At 35.9% G+C, this 19,904-nt stretch overlaps 3 protein-coding genes and 1 long non-coding RNA gene across 5 annotated transcripts; 2 read left to right on the top strand and 2 right to left on the bottom strand.

Annotated features, from left to right (window-relative positions):
• The first annotated feature begins 1,609 nt into the window (after window positions 1-1,609).
• LOC104731941 (protein TORNADO 1) lies at window positions 1,610-6,063 on the top strand. Its single transcript, XM_087488973.1, has 2 exons — window positions 1,610-4,429; window positions 4,509-6,063. Exons 1-2 carry the CDS (start codon window positions 1,670-1,672, stop codon window positions 5,877-5,879), a joined length of 4,131 nt encoding a protein of 1,376 aa, XP_087345099.1. The 5' UTR covers window positions 1,610-1,669; the 3' UTR covers window positions 5,880-6,063.
• A 258-nt stretch (window positions 6,064-6,321) lies between these two features.
• On the bottom strand, window positions 6,322-9,322 carry LOC104731926 (uncharacterized). 2 transcript variants are annotated; one of them, XM_010451439.3, is made up of 2 exons: window positions 9,128-9,322; window positions 6,322-7,781 (listed from the first exon to the last, which is right to left on the bottom strand). In XM_010451439.3, the coding sequence occupies exon 2, from the start codon at window positions 7,758-7,760 to the stop codon at window positions 6,543-6,545; it is 1,218 nt and encodes a 405-aa protein (XP_010449741.2). In that variant the 5' UTR covers window positions 7,761-7,781; window positions 9,128-9,322; the 3' UTR covers window positions 6,322-6,542. The 2 variants fall into 2 exon arrangements, with proteins under 2 accessions (XP_010449741.2, XP_010449747.2); XM_010451445.3 differs by having other exon boundaries at window positions 8,576-9,189.
• A 1,286-nt stretch (window positions 9,323-10,608) lies between these two features.
• Window positions 10,609-12,208, bottom strand: LOC147949166 (uncharacterized). The gene is made up of 4 exons (XR_015582400.1): window positions 11,889-12,208; window positions 11,424-11,494; window positions 11,209-11,306; window positions 10,609-11,120 (listed from the first exon to the last, which is right to left on the bottom strand). It is a non-coding gene; the product is annotated as an uncharacterized LOC147949166 (long non-coding RNA).
• A 1,187-nt stretch (window positions 12,209-13,395) lies between these two features.
• LOC147949165 (uncharacterized) lies at window positions 13,396-14,784 on the top strand. Its single transcript, XM_087477948.1, has 2 exons — window positions 13,396-14,327; window positions 14,407-14,784. The coding sequence occupies exons 1-2, from the start codon at window positions 13,453-13,455 to the stop codon at window positions 14,456-14,458; spliced, it is 927 nt and encodes a 308-aa protein (XP_087334074.1). The 5' UTR covers window positions 13,396-13,452; the 3' UTR covers window positions 14,459-14,784.
• Window positions 14,785-19,904: the final 5,120 nt, after the last annotated feature.

The following is a 19,904-nucleotide window of genomic DNA, read 5'->3' as shown; positions in this document are numbered from 1 at the left end:
ATTTTTTTCTTTCTTTTTTGGTAAACAACATTTTTTGGTTTGATACATCATACAAATTACAATACATCTTTGATCACTATTTGATTTTTAATCTACTGTTTATTTAATTAATTTTTAAATTCCACAAAAAAACGTATATTTTTAAGAATTAGTAAGCAATGAAATCAAAACAATATTATTACAGAACATGCAGTAGAAACATCGGTCCCCATTAACAAGAGTCTGTCCAAAGCTTTTGCGACTTTTAGACCTCCTTCTTGACTTCTTGTAAAAGCTTTGCACGTGAAAGTTTTTATTTTATTTACTCAATAGACTAAATGTTATTCCACATTCTATAACTATTTTATGTGAAAATTTAACCAATCTTTTAGGAAATTTTCTTATTTCTTTCATGGTCATTTTTTTATTGGGTAATATTAGTAGATAGCACAAATATAAAGAAAAATAAAAAAATACCATAACAATATTTTTTTATAGGTAAATACCATAGGACCCACGTTTTTTGGAGTAAAAAGACACAATCACCATTTTTTTTTTTTATTGTTAGATAGAAATAATGAAAAATTTGGTGTGATTTTTAAAAATAGCATGTAATATTTATATTTTACATGTTATATTGAACTAAATAACGTTTAGTTGTAAACCCAAACCGACAAATAGTCTCGTTTTAATTGTAAAATCTAAACCCTAACCATCTAATTTCGTTTTAATTGTAAAATCTAAACCCTAACCATCTCATTTGTGAACCCAAACCGACATATAATTTCGTTATAATTGTAAAATCTAAACCCTAACCATCTCATTTGTGAACCCAAACCGACATATAGTTTCGTTCTAATCGTAAAATCTAAACCCTAACCATCTTATTTGTGTATCCAAACCGACATATAATTTTGTTCTAATTGTAAAATCTAAACCCTAACCATCTTATTTGTGAACCCAAACCGACATATAATTTCGTTCTAATGGTAAAATTTAAACCCTAACCATCTCATTTGTGAACTCAAACCGACATATAATTTCGTTCTAATTGTAAAATTTAAACCCTAATCATTTTATTTGTAAACCCAAACCGATACATAATTTCGTTCAAAAAACAAAAATGACATGATATTTTAAAAAATAACATGTAATATATGTAATGGGTATAAAAGTAATTGTATATAAGGAGAGAGAATGCCTTGTAGGTCCTATGGTAGTTTGTTAATTACTTTTGATTTTTGTGGTATCTAGTGCATATTCCCTTTTTTATTTATGATAATGCATTTGTGGATTTGTTCCTTATATACACATATACCATATCTTTGTAATTATGACAAAAAAACTTACATATTTATATCTTTTTTAAGTTTTACCTATTTTAAAACTTTAAAACAAACTTATTTGTTATTTCCATCATAATGTAATTGATGTGTAATTAATAATTATCAAAACTTTACTACAAGAAATCTACTAGTCAAACTTAGAAAAACTTTACTACAATAAATAACAGTGACTCAAACTAGTAAAAAATATAAATAAAAGTCATCCAACCAACATTTTCAAACTCATCATCAACATTAAGATTTTGTTGTAATTAAAGTTTTCAAAAAAAATAAAAAACACACAGATAAAGAAACAAAATCCCTTTCCTTTCCTTTCTTCTCTCTCTCTGTCTCTCAGCCTAAAGATGGAGTCAGAGCCAGACCAAAGCTTCAAAGACCTCTCATGGTTTCTTCAAGCAATCAAAGACCCACAACAAACTTGCTTCAATCTTCAAACCCTATATTTCTCCACTTTCGGAAACACCACGCATTGTCAGCTAATAACAGACAGCTCCATGAACATCAACGTCACCAGAGACAACCTCACTTCACTTTCCCAGATCTTCATCGAGCTAGCCACATCTTTAGATACGCATACATCTCTCAGGAACTTGGAGTTCGAAGGAATCTCTTGGGAAATCGAGCTGCTGCAGAGCCTTGGTTTGTTGTTAGACAACACCTCGAAGATAAAGCAGCTTGCTTTCAGAAAGAACAGGTTCAGTGAACAATGTCTTAACGAGCTCTCAGAGATTTTGAAAAGAAACAGCTGCATGAAAGAGATTATGTTCTCAGAATCGAGGATTGGAAACAGAGGAGCTACCCTTCTCGGGTCCGCTCTTCAGGTTAACGATTCGTTAGAGGAATTGCAGATTTGGGAAGACTCAATTGGGTCAAAAGGAGCTGAAGAGCTCTCGAAGATGATTGAAACCAACTCAAGTTTGAGACTTTTCTCCATTTTCGACTCCAGTCCTTTCACTGCGACGCCACTGATATCAGCTGTTTTGGGTATGAACAGACCGATGGAGGTTCACGTGTGGAGTGGAGATCACAAACGAGACAGAAGCTCAAAGATCGTTGAGTTCTTACCTGAGAGCAACACTCTGACGATTTACCAGATTGACATTTCTGGTTCTTGCAGAGTCGCTGCAGCGTTGGGGATGAACACAACCGTGAGGTCTCTAGATATGACTGGTGCTAAGCTAAACTCGCGGTGGGCGAAAGAGTTTAGATGGGTTTTGGAACAGAACAAGACTCTTAGAGAAGTGAAACTTTCGAAAACCGGTCTTAAAGACAAAGCTGTTGTTTACGTTGCAGCTGGACTCTTTAAGAACAAGAGCTTGCAGAGTTTGTATGTTGATGGAAATCGTTTTGGGAGTGTTGGTGTCGAGGATTTGCTTTGTCCGTTGAGTAGGTTCTCTGCTCTGCAGCTACAAGCTAACATCACATTGAGGTCAATTGTGTTTGGTAGTTCCAAGACAAAGATTGGAAGAGATGGACTCACCGCGGTTTTAAAGATGGTGACAACAAACGAGACAGTGGTTCATCTCGGTATTCACGACGATGCGAGCCTTGGACCTGATGATTTCGTACATATCTTCAAGAGCTTGCAGAAGAACTCGTCTTTAAGACGGTTCTCGTTACAAGGATGCAAAGGGGTAAGAGGTGATAGAGTATTGGAGGCTATCACTGAGACATTGCAGATTAATCCATTGATTGAGGAAATTGATTTAGCGAGAACTCCGCTTCAAGATTCAGGGAAAGCAGATGAGATTTATCAGAAGCTGGGACACAATGGTAGGAAGATAGATGAAGCAGAGACGGATGATTCACTCAAGGATATGCCACTAACTGAGCCAAAGAGCATTAGAGCTTTCCTGTGTGGACAAGACTATGCAGGCAAGACAACGCTCTGCAATTCTATACTTCAAAGTTCATCTTCTTCCGGTTTTCCTTATGTGGAGAATGTGAGAACTTTGATGAATCCTGTGGAGCAAGCTGTTAGTGGGATGAAAATAAAGACGTTCAAGGACGAGGAGACAAAGATCTCGATCTGGAATCTCGCAGGGCAGCACGAGTTTGTTGCTCTTCATGATTTTATGTTCCCAAACCCATCTCTCTTCTTGATCATATTGAGCTTGTTTAGGAAACCGAGCAACAAAGAACCTAAAACACCAGCAGAAGTAGAAGAAGAGCTTCAATACTGGCTTAGATTCATTGTTTCCAACTCGAGGAAAGCGGTCCAACAATGCATGAAAACGAATGTCACAATTGTTCTCACTCACTCCGACAAAATCAGTCAGCAATCTGAAAGCTTTCAGACAACTGTTGGTTGCATTCAGAGACTGAGAGACAAGTTTCAAGCATTAGTGGATTTTTATCCCACTGTTTTCACAGTTGATGCAAGATCATCTCCTTCGGTTAGTAGACTCACGCATCATATTCGGATGACTAGCAAAGCCATTCTTCAAAGAGTTCCTCGGGTTTATCAGCTCTGCAATGATATGGTACAGCTCTTATCAGACTGGAGGTCAGAGAATTCAAACAAACCTATTATGAGATGGAAAGCCTTTGCAGATCTCTGCCAGTTTAAGGTTCCTTCACTGAGAATAAAGTCTCGCAACGAGAACATTGAGATTGTTGAGACAAGGCGGCGAGCCATAGCCACATGCCTTCACCAAACAGGAGAGGTGATTTATTTTGATGAGTTGGGCTTTTTGATACTAGACTACGAGTGGTTTTGTGGTGAGGTTCTTGCTCAGTTGATAAAGCTTGATGTAAGAAAGCAAAACACCGGGGAAAGAAATGGATTTGTTAGCAGGAAAGAGCTAGAGAAGATGTTGAGAAGTAGTTTACAGAGTCCAATTCCAGGGATGACCTCAAAGGTACTTGAGCACTTTGATGCGTGTGACCTTGTGAAGATGATGAAGAAAGTAGAACTTTGCTATGAACAAGACCCTTCCAGTCCTGACACTTCATTGTTAGTCCCATCGATTCTAGAAGAAGGCAGAGGAAAGACACAGAAATGGCAGATAAACACACATGACTGTGTTTATTCAGGCCGGCATCTCCAGTGCGATGATTCAAGTCACATGTTTCTTACAGCGGGATTCTTCCCTCGTTTACAGGCAAGGGCTCAAAATCACTTACCTGTTTCTTTCATCTCTGTAACTTAAACCTTACCAATCGTTCATATTGCCTGCGCAGGTGCATCTTCATAACATAATCATGGAACTGAAGAACCAACACGGAGCTACTTATAGTCTAGAGAAGCACCTCATCGCTATAACGATCCATGGCATTAACATTAGAGTGGAGCTTGGAGGACAGTTGGGAAATTACATTGATGTTCTTGCTTGTTCAACAAAGAGCTTGACAGAGACACTGAGGCTCATTCACCAGCTAATCATTCCGGCTATCCAGAGCAGCTGCCAAGGTGTAATCCTCCTTGAGCACATCATAAGACCACAATGTGTCCAGGACTTGACTCCACCACGATTTCGAAAAACTCAGTTTGTTTCCCTCCAGAGACTAAAAGAAGCATTATCATCAGTTCCTGCAGAGACCATGTATGACTATCAACACACATGGGACTCTGTTCTAGATTCAGGTAAGACTGTTCTAAGAGCCGGATTTGATTTAGCCCGCAACCTCCTGTCTGATGATGATTTCAGAGAAGTGTTGCAAAGAAGGTACCATGATCTGCACAACTTAGCCCAAGAACTACAAGTTCCCACCGACGACCCCGAAGCAGATAATCATGTATCGGTGACCTATGAGCTGGAAAAAGTTGATCCTAGCTTCGGTGGAATCGCTAAGGGAGTAGAAGCAGTACTTCAGAGATTGAAGATCATCGAGCAAGAGATACGAGACCTGAAACAAGAGATCCAAGGACTGAGATACTATGAGCACAGACTTCTGATCCAGCTTCATCACAAAGTGAATTACCTTGTCAACTATAACGTCCAGATGGATGAAAGAAAAGTTCCAAACATGTTTTACTTCATCAGAGCAGAGAACTACGGGAGAAGACTGATCACAGCTATGGTTCCTGGCATGGTTGCTCTAAGGATACACATGTTATGCGAATTTAGACGGGAAATGCACGTCGTAGAAGATCAACTTGGGTGTGACGTGATGCAGATAGACAACCACGCTGTGAAGTGCTTGGCTCCATACATGACAAACTTCATGAAACTGGTGACTTTTGCATTGAGGATAGGAGCAAACTGGGCAGCTGGGATGGGGCACATGATACCTGACTTGGGCCATGCTATCGCTCACCTAGCCAACCCAGCTGTCATGACTGGAGCGGCCGGAGCTGCAGGAGCCATAGGGGTCGCTGCTGCATTGGGTAGGAACCGAGGCAGAGATAGAGATATTCAGGAGCAAGACCAAAGAGCAGCTCAACAGTGGCTCATCGATTACTTGAGGGAACAGAATTGCTCAGCCGGGAGGGATATTGCAGAAAAGTTTGGCCTGTGGCGAGTTAGATACATAGACGACGGGTCCATCGCCTGGATCTGCAAACGGCATATGATCACCAGAGCCAATGAAGTCAGGCAAGTTCCTCTCTAATGCTCGCTAGCTAGCTACAAATGAACAGTAAGAGAAAGGAGTTTAATTAGGCAAAACCATTTTCATTACATTATGTTTGCCTTATTGTAATGCTTTGAATCATTACTTATCTACTGTTGGATCCCTTATCTTTATTACCACATGGTATAAAGACAGTAAAGCAACCTCAAGATCCTGTGACAAAGACACTTCAACTAACCAGAGAACATCCAAACATTTGTTCTAAAGATTTTTTCAGAAAGCTGAATCATTGGATCCTTTGCCTCTCTCTCCCCACCTAAGGGACCGCCTCTTTGATGGTCACAAAGAGCAAATGGGTCCAGAGAGTGACAATCACACCATATGATGATTGTGCGAATAATTAAGCAATCTTAGCATTGATCACTATGCTTTAAAGATTCTTGTGGATGTAAAATCAGAAACTCATAGAATACAAACATGATTAGGAAGCAGAAGTTCATATTATGTGGACATAGTTCTAAAAGAGTAAAGGCTAGTGATACATAATAACAACTCACATCAACTAAAGCATCAAGCTGACCAGATGAGAGATATAACATCAAATGGTACATTATAAAATTACATCATTAGGATTAGTCTTTCTTCATTAGAAAAGTCTGAGGGTGACCTGTGGTCTTCGTCTGAACTTGGTAAAACAGATGCTCAGAAGAAGGGCCTGCTCCCATAGAACACACGAGATCCGTTGTTACTCTTTGGTGTTGGCAGCTTCTGAGAATCAGAGCTTGAATTCTCTGATTTTGTTGGGCTATCAATGTCCAGAGGCAGCTTCATCTTAGCCAGTGAATCAGTAAACTGTTGCATGCTTTTCATGTACATGTCGACGATATCCTGCTGTACCACCTTTGACTCCGGCTCAACTTTCAGAGTGAGGACGGATTTCACAGTCTTCTCCTCGGATGTCTCACCTGAAGCCTCGCTCCCTGACTCCTGGGAACTCGCTTTGGAATTCACGACAGAGAGATGTTCATGGTTTGGTGTTTCTGTGGCGGAGTGAGCTGAAGCGTGAGGAGAAGCAGCTCCATTTGTTGCATTGCTGCTCTCAGGTGAATCTTGCTTCAGTTCAGAAGTGACAGAATTGGTCACATGATTCTCAGCATCGGAAGTAACCAAGCTGTCAGAAGTTTCTGAGTCAATAGTGGAACAGGAGATCCCAAAATACTCGGAAACCATCTTCTCATTTTCGTTCGCGACATTAGGATCTGGAAACTCTATCTTATCCAACTCACCTGGAACTGATTCAGACCCTTCTGGATCCTTGGTAGTTTCATCAACAGAAACAGACGAAGGCATAGAGGGAATAGCCATCACGTCAGGGTAGGATCCATTGTAGGAGAGTGACAATTGAACAAAACCAGCTGGCGAATGGTACAAATCAGTGGAAGAAAGAGAGAACTCTTTCTCAAGTTTCCCATTCTTGAAGAGCAGTTCCGACATAGGAACCAAAGTAAAACCAAGCAGCTGGTCTTCAAGATAATTTTTCACCCTGCTCATCATGTAAATCTCACATTTGAGGGAAGTGTCCAGAACCCTGACATCAAGCTTAACATTGTCATCAAAAACCGGATTTCTCCCACCACCATTGATGATTTTGGTCGAGACAGACTTTTCAGGATCATTTGTAAGGCAAAGCTTGGCATAAACGTCTTGCTTGTGATATATACAAATGTTATGGATATCCCTTGCCTGATGGACATAAACCTCAAGAGTACCAACAAGGTCTTCCCGGCCACAACTTTTAGAATCTTTCCCATTGGAATTTATGCCATTCGATTTGTTTCCAGAGCTCTGCACAGAATTTGAGTTCTCATTCTCTGAATCACCAATCTTGAATGGTGAAACAACAGATTGCGGGGAGTCCATTGCAGAAGCTAACAAATAATCCTGCAAAAATTGAAGGCCTATTAGTATCAGTACATGTAAACGGAGTCCATTGTTGGCAACTTGCACATTCAGAAGAGTCATGACTCTAAAAAGTCCTTGATAAGTACAACACCAAGCTGAGCAATTTATTCCCCATGTCATGGTGTTTTAATATATCTTTAGCATGCAAAGGGCTACTCTATAATTAAAACTCAAACAATGTAGATTTTAAAGTTTTTGAAAACCATATTTAAGAGAAATGTTTTGGCAACAGAAAATATCCTGGAAAAGAACCACAAACAGAAAAAATCAAACACCAACCAAAATGACAGTTTGATGTCAAAATCAGAGTAGAGAACTTGGAAGAGTTCTCTTTTAGGGTATAAGCCTAAACTAAGCAGAGCAGAGCTAATTAAAGGGAATCTCAAGAACAATGAAACGAACTCTCCTCCCGGAGATTCCAACACAAAATAAAATTAACAAATCAACAGAGCCAAAATCCACAGATCAAGGCTCAGACAACAATTCACAAGCTAATCTCATTCTCACACCACAGATATAACACATTCAACAGTAAAGAAAAAATTCGAAAGCAGTCTAACTAGAGTCATGTTTTGGTACAACAAATCTTTAAATTCAAACTCTAACATATCTTTAGCTCGATCGACTTTGGTCCTTAATGACAACAACGCGTAACCTAAACTGAAAGCTTCAACATATCTTTAGCTTGATCCAATCATTAAAAAAGAAACTCAAAACTTCTGCCACACAGCTCACAATCAACACAGACAACAAAAAGAGTAAAGAAAACTTGCCTAAGTCCAAAACCAAGCTTTGATCCGCAACTTTTAAAACCAAATTAAGAAGAGAAGGCAGCTGATTTCTCTAAACAGCACACACAAAGAGAAGAAACATAAAACAAAACAAAAGAGAGGGGTTTAAAAAGGACAAGTCGTAGTCGTGTAAGAAGATGGTTGAAAGGAACAAGAAGCATGTGGGTGGGTTTACATAAAAAAGGAAGTTAAAGAAACAAACCAAGAAAGACAATTTTCAAAGAGAGTTTTAAATGCAAAAACTGTTAGTAAGTTGAAAAAAAGATTGGAAATTTCTGAGGGGGTCGGTCGGCGGAAAGAAAGAAAGAAAGATAAGATTAGGGTTTAGCACAGTCACTTCAATGGCGGACCACTAAAAGAAAAGGTGGGTCATATTAGTCTAAAAAATTCAACTGTTTCGGCTGTGAAGAAGAAGAAAAAAAGTAAGTAGATTGATGAAAGCTATATCTATATGACCTCCTCTTTGAATTCATGAGACCATTATAAAAAGAAAAGCTCTTTACAGTAATACTTCACGCGGATGAAATCACTTACAGTTACAGAGTTTGGAAGATCGAAAGCTGTGAGCTTTTTTGTTGTTGTTGGCTGGCAAAAGCGTTAATGGAGTCTTTGTTGGTTCTTTTTGTAAATTTGCAAAAGTTATTGGGGGAAAACAGGAAGAAGAAGAAGAAAAACTTTTTTCTTCTATTCGGAGTCTGAGGTAATGGGCTTTGGGGTCCACACATCAGTGATTATCACATGATCTTTAATTATATTTGTAATTTTCTTTCTCTAAATATATAAATGGGTTAATATTTGTTATATGGTAAAGAAAAATATTGAAATTATGTATATCAAAATAATGAAAATTTTATAAATTCATATGATGTGTATATCATTACTATAAAACAGTATGATAATTTTGGATGAATCATATTTTGGTAAATAATTTTTATTGTGAACATGAAATAATATATTAAACGGGTATAGGATAAAATTATAGTGTTGGATGAATCATATTTTGGTAAATAATTAGCTTGCAAAAACTTAAACCATCTAAAATTTCATCTATTCAATATATTAAACATAAACATGTTACAGAACTAAAATATAACTGTTTCTTTTAAATTGAAACAAATGTTAAGATTATTATATATCATCTCATTATTTAATATTAATTTTCATATACTTTAACTAGAAAATATTATAAAAACTATTTTGAAATAAATAAGTGAAATTGAACTGTAATTACCTTTTTGGGAAAATATAAAGTTATAAATAATATACTATTTTCTTAAGAAAATGAGTGGACATGAATGCATGAGTACAAAAACTAAAGTTAGATATGATCTCTATTTTAAAAGTATGTTTAAAATAATAATTGAAGATGTGTAGAACCCACAAGAAAGCTAAAATAATAAAAAAAGATCCCAAAAGTGCTGATTACTAAATTTTATAAATTGTCACTATTCATATGTAAATTAAAAAAAATAACTGGTTATTTTCTTTTTCTTTTATTCTCTTGCCAACATTTTCAAACATAATTAAAAAAAAAATGTCACTGTCATCTCGATGCCTACCTCTATACTTTTAGTTGCTTAAATTCTTATATTCCATTTTATTAACGTACAAATCAACTTTTCTCCCAATCCCAAATTATTGTTTAATTATTCTCTCCACAAAAATTCTCATCTATCAACAAAAAAAGAAAAAGAAGTAATCAACTAAATTACTTGTAATCATAGAAAATCGTTATTATTAATTACTAAAATAAAACTGAAAATAAATTGATTTTGTACACGGATGAAGTAACTTTGTTTGGGTCGACATGGACGGGTGTACTAAACCCATTTACGTTACGTTACGGAATTATAACACCCGATAGAAAAGCCCAATAACTGAAGCTCATTTCATTTCTAAGTGCATCTCGTCGTGACTCCTAAGACCATCATTAGTGGAGTAACCCACTATAGTTACTCTCACATTAATTAATTATATAAATAATCATAAATTAAGTAAAGCAACCCTAAAAGAACTTAAGCAAAATCAACCTATTATTAGAGAACCCCAAAAAAGTTACTCAAGGCATATTTTACCTTATTAGTGTTTTACACTTGTTTAATTGGTTAAAATTTGGACCTATACACACTGATTCCTTTGAGTGTAGTTGTTGTTTGGTCAAGCCAAAGTGTAGCTTGATTCTGCCACATTGGCCGGTGATGTTGAGTGAATGTAGACAAACTCTAGGGATTTCCCGGATGGCAATGAGTGCATCCAAGAGGGTAGACCGAACGAATTGCATGATCTCGAGAGCCCCCAGATTGGTCCATATAGATTCTTGATCGAAAGGTTGAGACTTTTCAGAGGTCTAGAAGATTTGTTAATCACAGTTGTTGAGTATCTGTAGTAAGTCCTTCCCTTTGAGACACATGAACCAGTTACCTTCTGAACTATAGCCACTGGACCAGAAGCTGTACAACAAGTAAACAACAGAGTCAAGCCTCTGTTTAAATAGTAACTGGTCTTCGGACCACAGGAGCAGGAACCGCTGCAGGGACACAACCAAAAATCAATTAAGCAAGCTACTTTTGAGGTCCAAACTTCATCTCAAGGACATTGCAATTTCAGACACAAACCTGGAAGAAACTGGTTATAACCGGAATGACCACTGTTGAGACGACGACAAAGAAAATAAAAGACTAGTAGTGTGTAACATTCTTGTCTCCCTTGCTTACTTTTCTCGTAGAGGACGACGACAAAGTAAATAAAAGACCAGCAGTTTTTATCAAAGAGAAATATAATTTCATAAACTTTGCAGATCAAAGTGAAAACAACAATGCTGGCTAAATACCTCATTAGCAAGCCTTTCACCCATTTTATCAACACCATCAAATGTCAACGTTGCACTATTACTCTCGCTACCTGCTTCATCAGTTTCATCAAAATCAAAACAACATTCTTTGGAGTTTGAAGTGAAACAAACCAGAGCAAAAGCAAATGACAGCAACCAAACTGTTTTAACCCGACATTTACATCAAAAGAGCAACCAAATATCTAATTAGGGCTGTTGTTTTAAGTTGTCCTTATCAACTGTTGGTTGCTCAGCAACCTCTTGATTCCCAAATCAAAAGCTACTTCACAACATACACATTCACATAAATCATTGACACCCAACCCAAGTACTTTTTTTAATGTAATTATGAGAGGCGACGACATTGAATCTAATTAAGTCTATACGCCCCTGTTTTGATGTTAGACTTAATTATGAGAGGCGACGACATACAAATAGAATCGGAGAGAAAGATACCCAACATACCTTCGTTTTCTAGAGATGAAGCCGCCAGAGGCTAAGACGGAGGAGGTTTAACGGGGGAACATGATGGTTATATTGATCGAGCATCCAAATCGAGTAGATTATGATCGATACACCGATGAAAGCTTGGAGAAAATTCAGGATCTTGAGAACAGAAGCGAATAAGACATGACAACAATTGTGATTGGAAGCCGATCCGTAAACAAATCGGTGTCAATCACCAAAACCCTCGAGTTTAATCGATTTTTCCGGATTTGAAGTGAATCTATCGCCGATTCACCGTTAACCTCAAGAGAGAAATGAGAAAGGGTCGCGAAAGAGAGAGAAGAAAATGAAAAAAAAAAAAAATTTATATTTATCCGACAACCAACCAAAATTTGACACGTACCGTTCCTTATGGGTTGCTTCCGCTCCTTCCTGGAGAAGCGATTCTCGCATTTTAGACAATATTATTAGATTTTTTAATTTTTTTTCGGACATAAATAAGAAAGCAACCAACTGAGTAACTCTCAGTAATCATGCTCTAATTGCTCTTTTGTAATTTTCCTTTTCTTCCTAACGGTCGAATCAACAACTGAAAGTCTGAAACATTCCAAAACAATAAAAACTCTACCTTTATCTCTCTCTCTCTCTCTCTCTCTCTCACGCAACACATAACGTTCAAATCCTCTCTCTTCTCTGTTCTGTGTATTAATTATTGTTGGTTTTGTGGTTCTTATTATAGGAAGATATAATAAGAACCAAGTCTGATGGGTTCAAACCTGACGGAAGCAAAAATGGCTACTTTGTGAGGGAGAGTTTGAGTCAAATGAGAAACAGCATCAACAAGTCTTCTTTAGTCATGTCGTGTATAGAATTGGAAGGGATTACTGATGACATTGATCATATCGTTAAACAACTCCATCGCCAAACCAAAATGCCTAAACTTAACCAATCCATGTAAGAGAGGACTCAAAGTTCTCACTTCAGGCAGTAAACTAACTTTCGTCATCATCTTAAGCACTAAAACCCCATAGAATATAAAGCTCTCTCCTACTTCGTACATAATGCTGAATCAACAAATCAAAACTCGAGCCTTGAACTAAGCTTACATTTCTCATAACAACTAAAAAGCGCATTAAAAAAAAAAAAAAACTCACTTGGCTTCAGGGCGCGAAGCAGAAGAAGCGTCTGAAACAGTGACGAAGCAGGGCCAGAAGAGATTAGCTTTGACCAGAGAGCATGGATCAAAATACAAAATAACGCCGTGGAATCCCCTGTGGAAACCAAGGAAATTGAAAAACCCTCAAACCCAATTTGGGATCATCAATGGTTCCGATCAGAATCTTTTCAATATGTCTTGTGACACAAACAACGAACCGATATCTGAGAACCCGAGACCGAGTCGGATCATCTCCGATCGGGTCAATCTCATCAAATTCAAATGGGCCTAAAATTGGACTCTTTAAGAATACAAATCAGATCACTCCAAAGCAAATTATCGCAAATACAGTACAAATCGATTAAACCTCCTAGTTCAATCTCTCAGATTTGTTAACCCTAGAAGAAACCTCGAGAACTCGAATCAATGGCGCCGAAGGCTAAGAAGAAACCCTCGAAGGAGCAACAAGCTTCGAAGAAATTGGCAGCTCAGTCATTCGTTCAGTCTGTTGTGTCTAGGATTGAATCTCTAGAAGCTGGGGAAGGTATATATGAAAATTTCCGTAATGTAGGTCAAGAGTTTAAGGTCTGTTTGACAAATTACTACACTCTCTCTGAGATAGAGAAGCATATGCTGCGTTGCTTTATTATATCTGCCGAGACTACCGGAATGTTATTTGACTACATACGTGAAAATATACCCGGATATGAAGCATATGGTCTCGTTTCCGAAGAGGCTTCTCTACAACGGAAAATGGAAGACCAACAAGCTGCTGCTATTGCTGATGAAGAAGCTGCTATTGCTAAGGCTCTTCAGGAAGTGCAACAAGCTGCTACTGCAGCTGCTATTATTGCTGAGGAAGAAGCTGCTATTGCTAAGTCTCTTCAGGAAGAGCATAAGGTCGACCAAGGGAAGATAGGAAATCGAGGAGGTCAGCGCAGGCGAGGTCAGGGGAAGAAAATAAAGGGACGTGGTGGCTCAAGTCAACCCAGTTCCGGTCGTGGGAATGGAAATGAGACAAGGACTGTTGGTGGGACTGAGACAACCATTTCTAAAGAGACAGAGGAAGAGGAAGTAATTGCTAAAGACACAGAGGACGAGCATCAAGTTACTGCTGTTGAGACAAGGAATATTGGTGGGACTGAGACAAAAGAGACAGAGGACGAGGATAGTTCGTCTCATATACTAAAAGAGAGTATTCTTTCTTCTCTTAAAAAAGTTGCGGAGTCTATTGAGGTTTTAAAAAGGGAAATGAAAGAAATCAAGAGCGACTTGACTGTACTAAAGTCAAGTTGGACGAGGTAAATTCAGTCCCAAAGGTTTTTTTTTTACTGTGTTTAAAAACATTTGATTCAGTTGACATTTTCTCTTTTGTGGCAGCTTCTTCATAACCAGAAGGAATTGCTTAAGATTTTGCCAAAGACGGAAGTAGAGATGGTCGAGGATTGTTTGAAGAGATTTGACAAAGCAATAATTTCCACTTTGGCGGATGCAACCGTAAAATTAGTTGCCACTAGTATATTTAGTGCGGAGGCATTGGAAGGTCTTAGAGCTTCTGTTGTGGAAAAAAAGTCATAAACCCAACAAACTGAAAGCTACGAACCGTCAAAGTTTTTAGGAAGCTTTCCTCCTCCTCCTGTCTAGATGTTGCTGTTTCAACTGTCTCTAGATGTTCTTTTTAATCGTTTTTGAAGTATCTGTTTCATTTGCAATTTCATATTTTGTAAGTACTGCTGCTATTAATATGTTTGGAAACAATATTGTGTTGAGAGTTTATGCCTTTGACAAATTACATTGTGATCTTAGTAACCACAATTCAGTAAGTGCTTCAGTTGATCATAATATGAGCTGTATGATGTTATGTAATCGTGCAAGTTTATAATGGTTCTTGATCATTAAATCCAATTGTGCCTCCTCCAGCTGTTGCTTTTTTCTTATTCACTGGTTTTGTTTCAGTAGCTGAGAATTGTTTGGGTTAGACTTGCAATAGTAGTCTCTCATCTTCATTTCTGCTTTGTTACATGTTGTGAACTATTATAATGTATGTTTCCTCACTCTTGATCCTTGCTTTGGATTGCCAACATGAATATGAAGTGGTGTAGATCTGAAAAAGCAAGAGAAGCACATCTAAGTTCTCTGTCTATCATTGTTTCAATCTCTGTGGATTGTCAATTTCTCTGAATGTTCCTTCACCTTCACCTCATTTGTTGGTTCTATGTAAGATTTGTTTGACATATGTACCTTAAGATTTGTTCTATGTAAGATTTGTTTGACATATGTACATATTCCTCTCAAACCATCATCACTTCTTGCATGACACTTGCACCTTGTTGACGTATATGAACTTAAAAACATTTCCTGCATGTCTCCTTCAGTTTATCTTGACAGGAATCCACTGATTACTCCAATAAGCCCTTCATCTCAAGCCACACTTTTGGTGTTCTTTCTGAGCTATCAGAACCAGCAACTTGATCTTTAATTAGGTGAGATATTCATCAACAAACGCCATCTTTTTCTCTGCATCACTTTTTGTTATCAGTTGACAAGATATGTCTGCATCAGTGTATAGATGAGGATCTGGTCTCACTGGTCATGTATATTCACGGCGCTTTGGTGAGTGAGTCATCAAATACCACTCAAATTCGTTTAGGTAGCCACTCTATAGTTTTACTGAAAAAGAATATTTGAAGCTTGTTTGTTGAACCATAGCAGGCTGTTTCTATTTGTTTGCTAATCTAGAGACGAATTGATATTTCATGCATGGGTGACTTGTGTTTAAATTAATATTGCTCTTTTGGAAAATGCTGGATGGCTAAAGTTTGATTTGATTGATCATCGTTTGGTGGAAACTATATTATTTGGGTTATTGTATGCTCTCTGCATACTATGTCACATTGTCACCTATACATTGGTTCCCCTTCACAGGTTGGCTTTAGAGTTCAGTATCCTGAAGATTATCAAGGCCTGTCATACGAGGACCTTAAGGAATTCAAGCAGAATAGATATGGTAATTAAAGCTGTGTATGGCTTGTTCTCAACATTACAATAGGCCATGACCTCTCGAGACCAGAAGTGTAGCCCTCAGAGCTTTCTAAATAGATCAGCTTGACCTTGGATTTTCTTAATTGGCCTGCTTAGCACTATTGTTCTCCCTTTGTTGCCATCCTTTGGACTTATTTCTTGAAGCAGATAAAAGTATTCTTCTTCTGAGGTTATTTGGTTGTTTTAGTCACACTTAGCTTTGGTAGGGTGCTGTATCTCGTAATGTCTCTTTTGACGGACTTATTCCTCTTAACATATGTTGATATGTTACTACTAATTGTGCTCTCAGTCATCTCCGATGAGACCAAACTGCCTCATGCTCTGTCATTCCAATTTGACTGATAAAGTTTGTGACATTTTTCAGCTGTAAATCCTCTGGGAGGGGATACTATTTTTAAGATTCTCGATATGAAGCTTCCCGAGGTTTGTGCTTTGGGTGTCCACGCATGCTATCTGTTCTATTATTATTAAGATAAAAATAAGCAATGGGAGATACTGAATCAGCATTTTTATATATACTGAAAACGATACTCTAATATATTCATTACTTTGAGATCATTTGGTTATGTAAATTATTGATTGGGCGGGAATTGTGAAGCTTTTCTATTTAACGAATCCAGAATTTCGTTATACATATACATATATGTTTGGCTACTTGATCGTGTTTCTAATTAGCACATATGTTTCAGATTTGATCATAATAGTGGACTAAATTTTTTATTCTGTATATATGATCTAATTTACGTTACATAGAATTAAGATAAACTATTTTTTGTTCTGTAACAAAAAAAAATATATATGCAATATTTTAAGTTTTCAAATGAATTTAGATCATTACACCAATACACGACAAACTTCTTCTACTAACTAAATTTCACTAAAAGTAACAATCCTTTTACCAAAAAAAAAAAAAAAAATCCAAAAATAGAACACTTTAAAAACATGGGTTGACAAGAAAACAAAAGAACACTTCAAACCAACTATTTGGGACAAGCTGTTAGGATGATAACAAAATAGAGTCCAAGATGGTTGCAATGTTGTTTCTTCCAGGAGACCTAGGCAAGAGATGGCGAAAAGGGATGACCTTGTTCACCAAACCGTTAAACAGATCATATAGTAGCTTCTTTTTAATTTGTGAATATTTTATTTATTTTGGTTTTCAGATATGCTTTCATTGAGATGGAAGTTATTTGGGAAGTCTCAAGCTTGAGTTTGTGATGGCTAACTCTAGAACCGAATCTGTTCGCTATCCTAACTTTAGTGGGTGTGAACATTGTTTCCTTAATCTGAAAAAGCGCGCAACTACGCCAACTTCTTGAGAACTGATGGTGGTCGTTTCACGCCCTGGTACATAAATTAATTTTGTTCTTGATTTATCGAATCGAACGTAACTTATTATAAATTTTGTTGTTATCTTTTGAGTTTTCTTTTTGATATATATTGCAGAACACCTGAGTTCGACCGCATGCTCGCTGAGCTTCGTAAGCAAAAAGTTCAAAAAAGTTGAAGCGGAAAACGAGAGCTAATAGCCTAATAATATTGGTTATTTTATCTACAAAAGCTGCTACTTGTTTATATTTTTATATATGTTCTATGTCTTCAAAAAATCTTGTAGTATTAGACGTGACTCTTGCTTCATAATTATTTGTGCCTAATTAAATTATTAAACTTTTTTTTATGAAACTTACATTTTAGTTTACTTTTTATTATGAGCTTGATTACGAAAACGAAAATTCAACTGATGGCATGCTTTTGCTCCTTCTCGATTCGACTTAGTGAGATTAGGATTCAAGTCTGACCTGATTGAGCGGTTGTTTTGGTATGTGAAGACGGAGACTGTTATTATGTCTTCATTCCTCCTATCTGCATGGGTGCAATAATTATATTATTTTTGTATCCTCCCCAGCATTGTTGAGATACCTTTTAGTTGTGTCTTTCATAATAATAGTAGATATATGCTAGATAATGTATTAAATAAATAATAACGCAAAATATAAATAAATGCTAAGTGTAAGTTTAATTTGTATAACATATATATAGTGCCACAACCAGTAGCGGATCCAGGATTAAAATTTAGGGAGGTCAATTATAGGAAAAAAAATATTAATATGACATATTGGGGGTTTGAACTCAGGTTTGGAGAGGTTAGCAGTACCAAATTTACCATCTGTGCTATTGAAATTTTACATAAACACATGTAAAAACCAACTATTTAATTAGTTACCCAGGTCAGGTGACCCACCTTCCTCCTGAGTGGGTCCGCCGTTGGCCACAACTCTAACGTTAACGATATAAAGTTAAAATTTATATAATAATAACAATCCGAATAAATGCGACCAACAGTTGTGTTTTTTCAATCGTATATTTTGGATATTTTATGAAAAGTCTTGATGGATCATTAAAACTGTTATTTATGAAAAATTACAACTGATCATTGTATTTTTTGTAAAATTGTAACTGTTCATTGTAGAGTTGTGTCTATTCGAATATTCATATCTTTTGGAATTTATATATATTTGTCTATTTGAACTGTTTTCATTTTTTTGTCATGACACAAAATAATATAAAATTTCAATCTCAACGGTTTTACAGCTCTCCAAATTATTCTCTATCATTCATTTTTTAAAAAGTAAAGAAATTCCTCCAATTCTTGATTTAACAAAGATTTTTGGAATGATGAATCTAATTTACAACTTTTAGTTAATTATATATATATATATATATATATATTTAATGAAAATACCTAGAGTTTTTTCCAAGAGTTAGATGAATTATAAAGTGAGCTTTTGGATTTGACTTTTGAATATAATAGTAAAGATGTTTTCTATTTAAAAGCAATTTATATGAGTTTGTAGGTATCATCAAGTGCAAACACAACAATTACAATTTTTCGTAGTACCTTTTCGTAAAAAAATTGTTTTTTTTTTAAATTCAAACGGTTGTATTTGTTCACTGTAGAGTTGTGTCTTTTCACTATTTTTTATTTATATTTTTTCATCACAACTTTTTGTTTTAATAGGTGTGTCTATTTAAATAGTCATGCTTTTTGAACTCTCTTTATATTTGTCTCTTCATCACTAACTAACAAATTCATTGAAATAAATTTTTCATTTTATGTTAATCTAAATAATTGAATATATCTAATATTCAACGTTATTCTATAATCTAATTAAAATTTTAGAAATGATTATATCAATAGAGAAATTTAGGACAACTTAATATATAATTTACAGTTACGTTTATTTATCGTAACTTTTCATTAAAAATATTTTCATATATAAAAATACAATCTGAATAAATGCGAACAATAGTTGCGACTTTTCGTAGTACTTTTTGTAAAAAAATGGTTTAAAAAAAAAAACTCAAACAGTTGTATTTGTTCATTGTAGAGTTGTATCTTTTCACTATATTTTATTTATATTTTTTCATCACCACTTTTCATTCTAATAGGTGTGTCTATTTAAATAGTCATATCTTTTGAACTCTCTATATATTTGTCTTTTCATTTATAACTATCAAATCATTGTTCGTTGAAAGAAATTTTTCGTTTTCTGTTGAATCTAAATAATTTGAATTGTAATATCTAATATTAATGTTATTCACTTATTCTATAATCTAACTAAAACATTAGAATTGATTCTAGTAATACAGAAATTTAATAAAAATTAATATATAATTTACAGTTTCGTCTATTAATCGTAAATTTTCGTTAAAAACTATTTTAATATTTAAAACTATTTTATTTATTTAACTGTTATTAGTTTTAATTTTTCATTGATACAGTTTCACTCATTATTAAATATATTTTTAATTATAATTATTTAATAAAAATTACA

This window comes from Camelina sativa, chromosome 2 (assembly GCF_030686135.1).
Source record: "Camelina sativa cultivar CO46 ecotype springtype chromosome 2, ASM3068613v1".
Taxonomy (NCBI): domain Eukaryota; kingdom Viridiplantae; phylum Streptophyta; class Magnoliopsida; order Brassicales; family Brassicaceae; genus Camelina; species Camelina sativa.
Note: the sequence above shows the minus strand (reverse complement) of the source record. Positions and strands in the feature narration are given on the sequence as shown.

What these genes read in the sequence shown, in the direction of transcription:
- LOC147949165 (XM_087477948.1), top strand. Translation starts at nt 13,453, where the DNA reads ATGGCGCCGAAGGCTAAGAAGAAACCCTCGAAGGAGCAACAAGCTTCG. An exon ending in CTAAAGTCAAGTTGGACGAG is followed by an intron (nt 14,328 to 14,406) that starts GTAAATTCAGTC and finishes CTTTTGTGGCAG; the next exon opens with CTTCTTCATAACCAGAAGGA.
- LOC104731941 (XM_087488973.1), top strand. Translation starts at nt 1,670, where the DNA reads ATGGAGTCAGAGCCAGACCAAAGCTTCAAAGACCTCTCATGGTTTCTT. An exon ending in GATTCTTCCCTCGTTTACAG is followed by an intron (nt 4,430 to 4,508) that starts GCAAGGGCTCAA and finishes TTGCCTGCGCAG; the next exon opens with GTGCATCTTCATAACATAAT.
- LOC104731926 (XM_010451439.3), bottom strand. Translation starts at nt 7,760, where the DNA reads ATGGACTCCCCGCAATCTGTTGTTTCACCATTCAAGATTGGTGATTCA.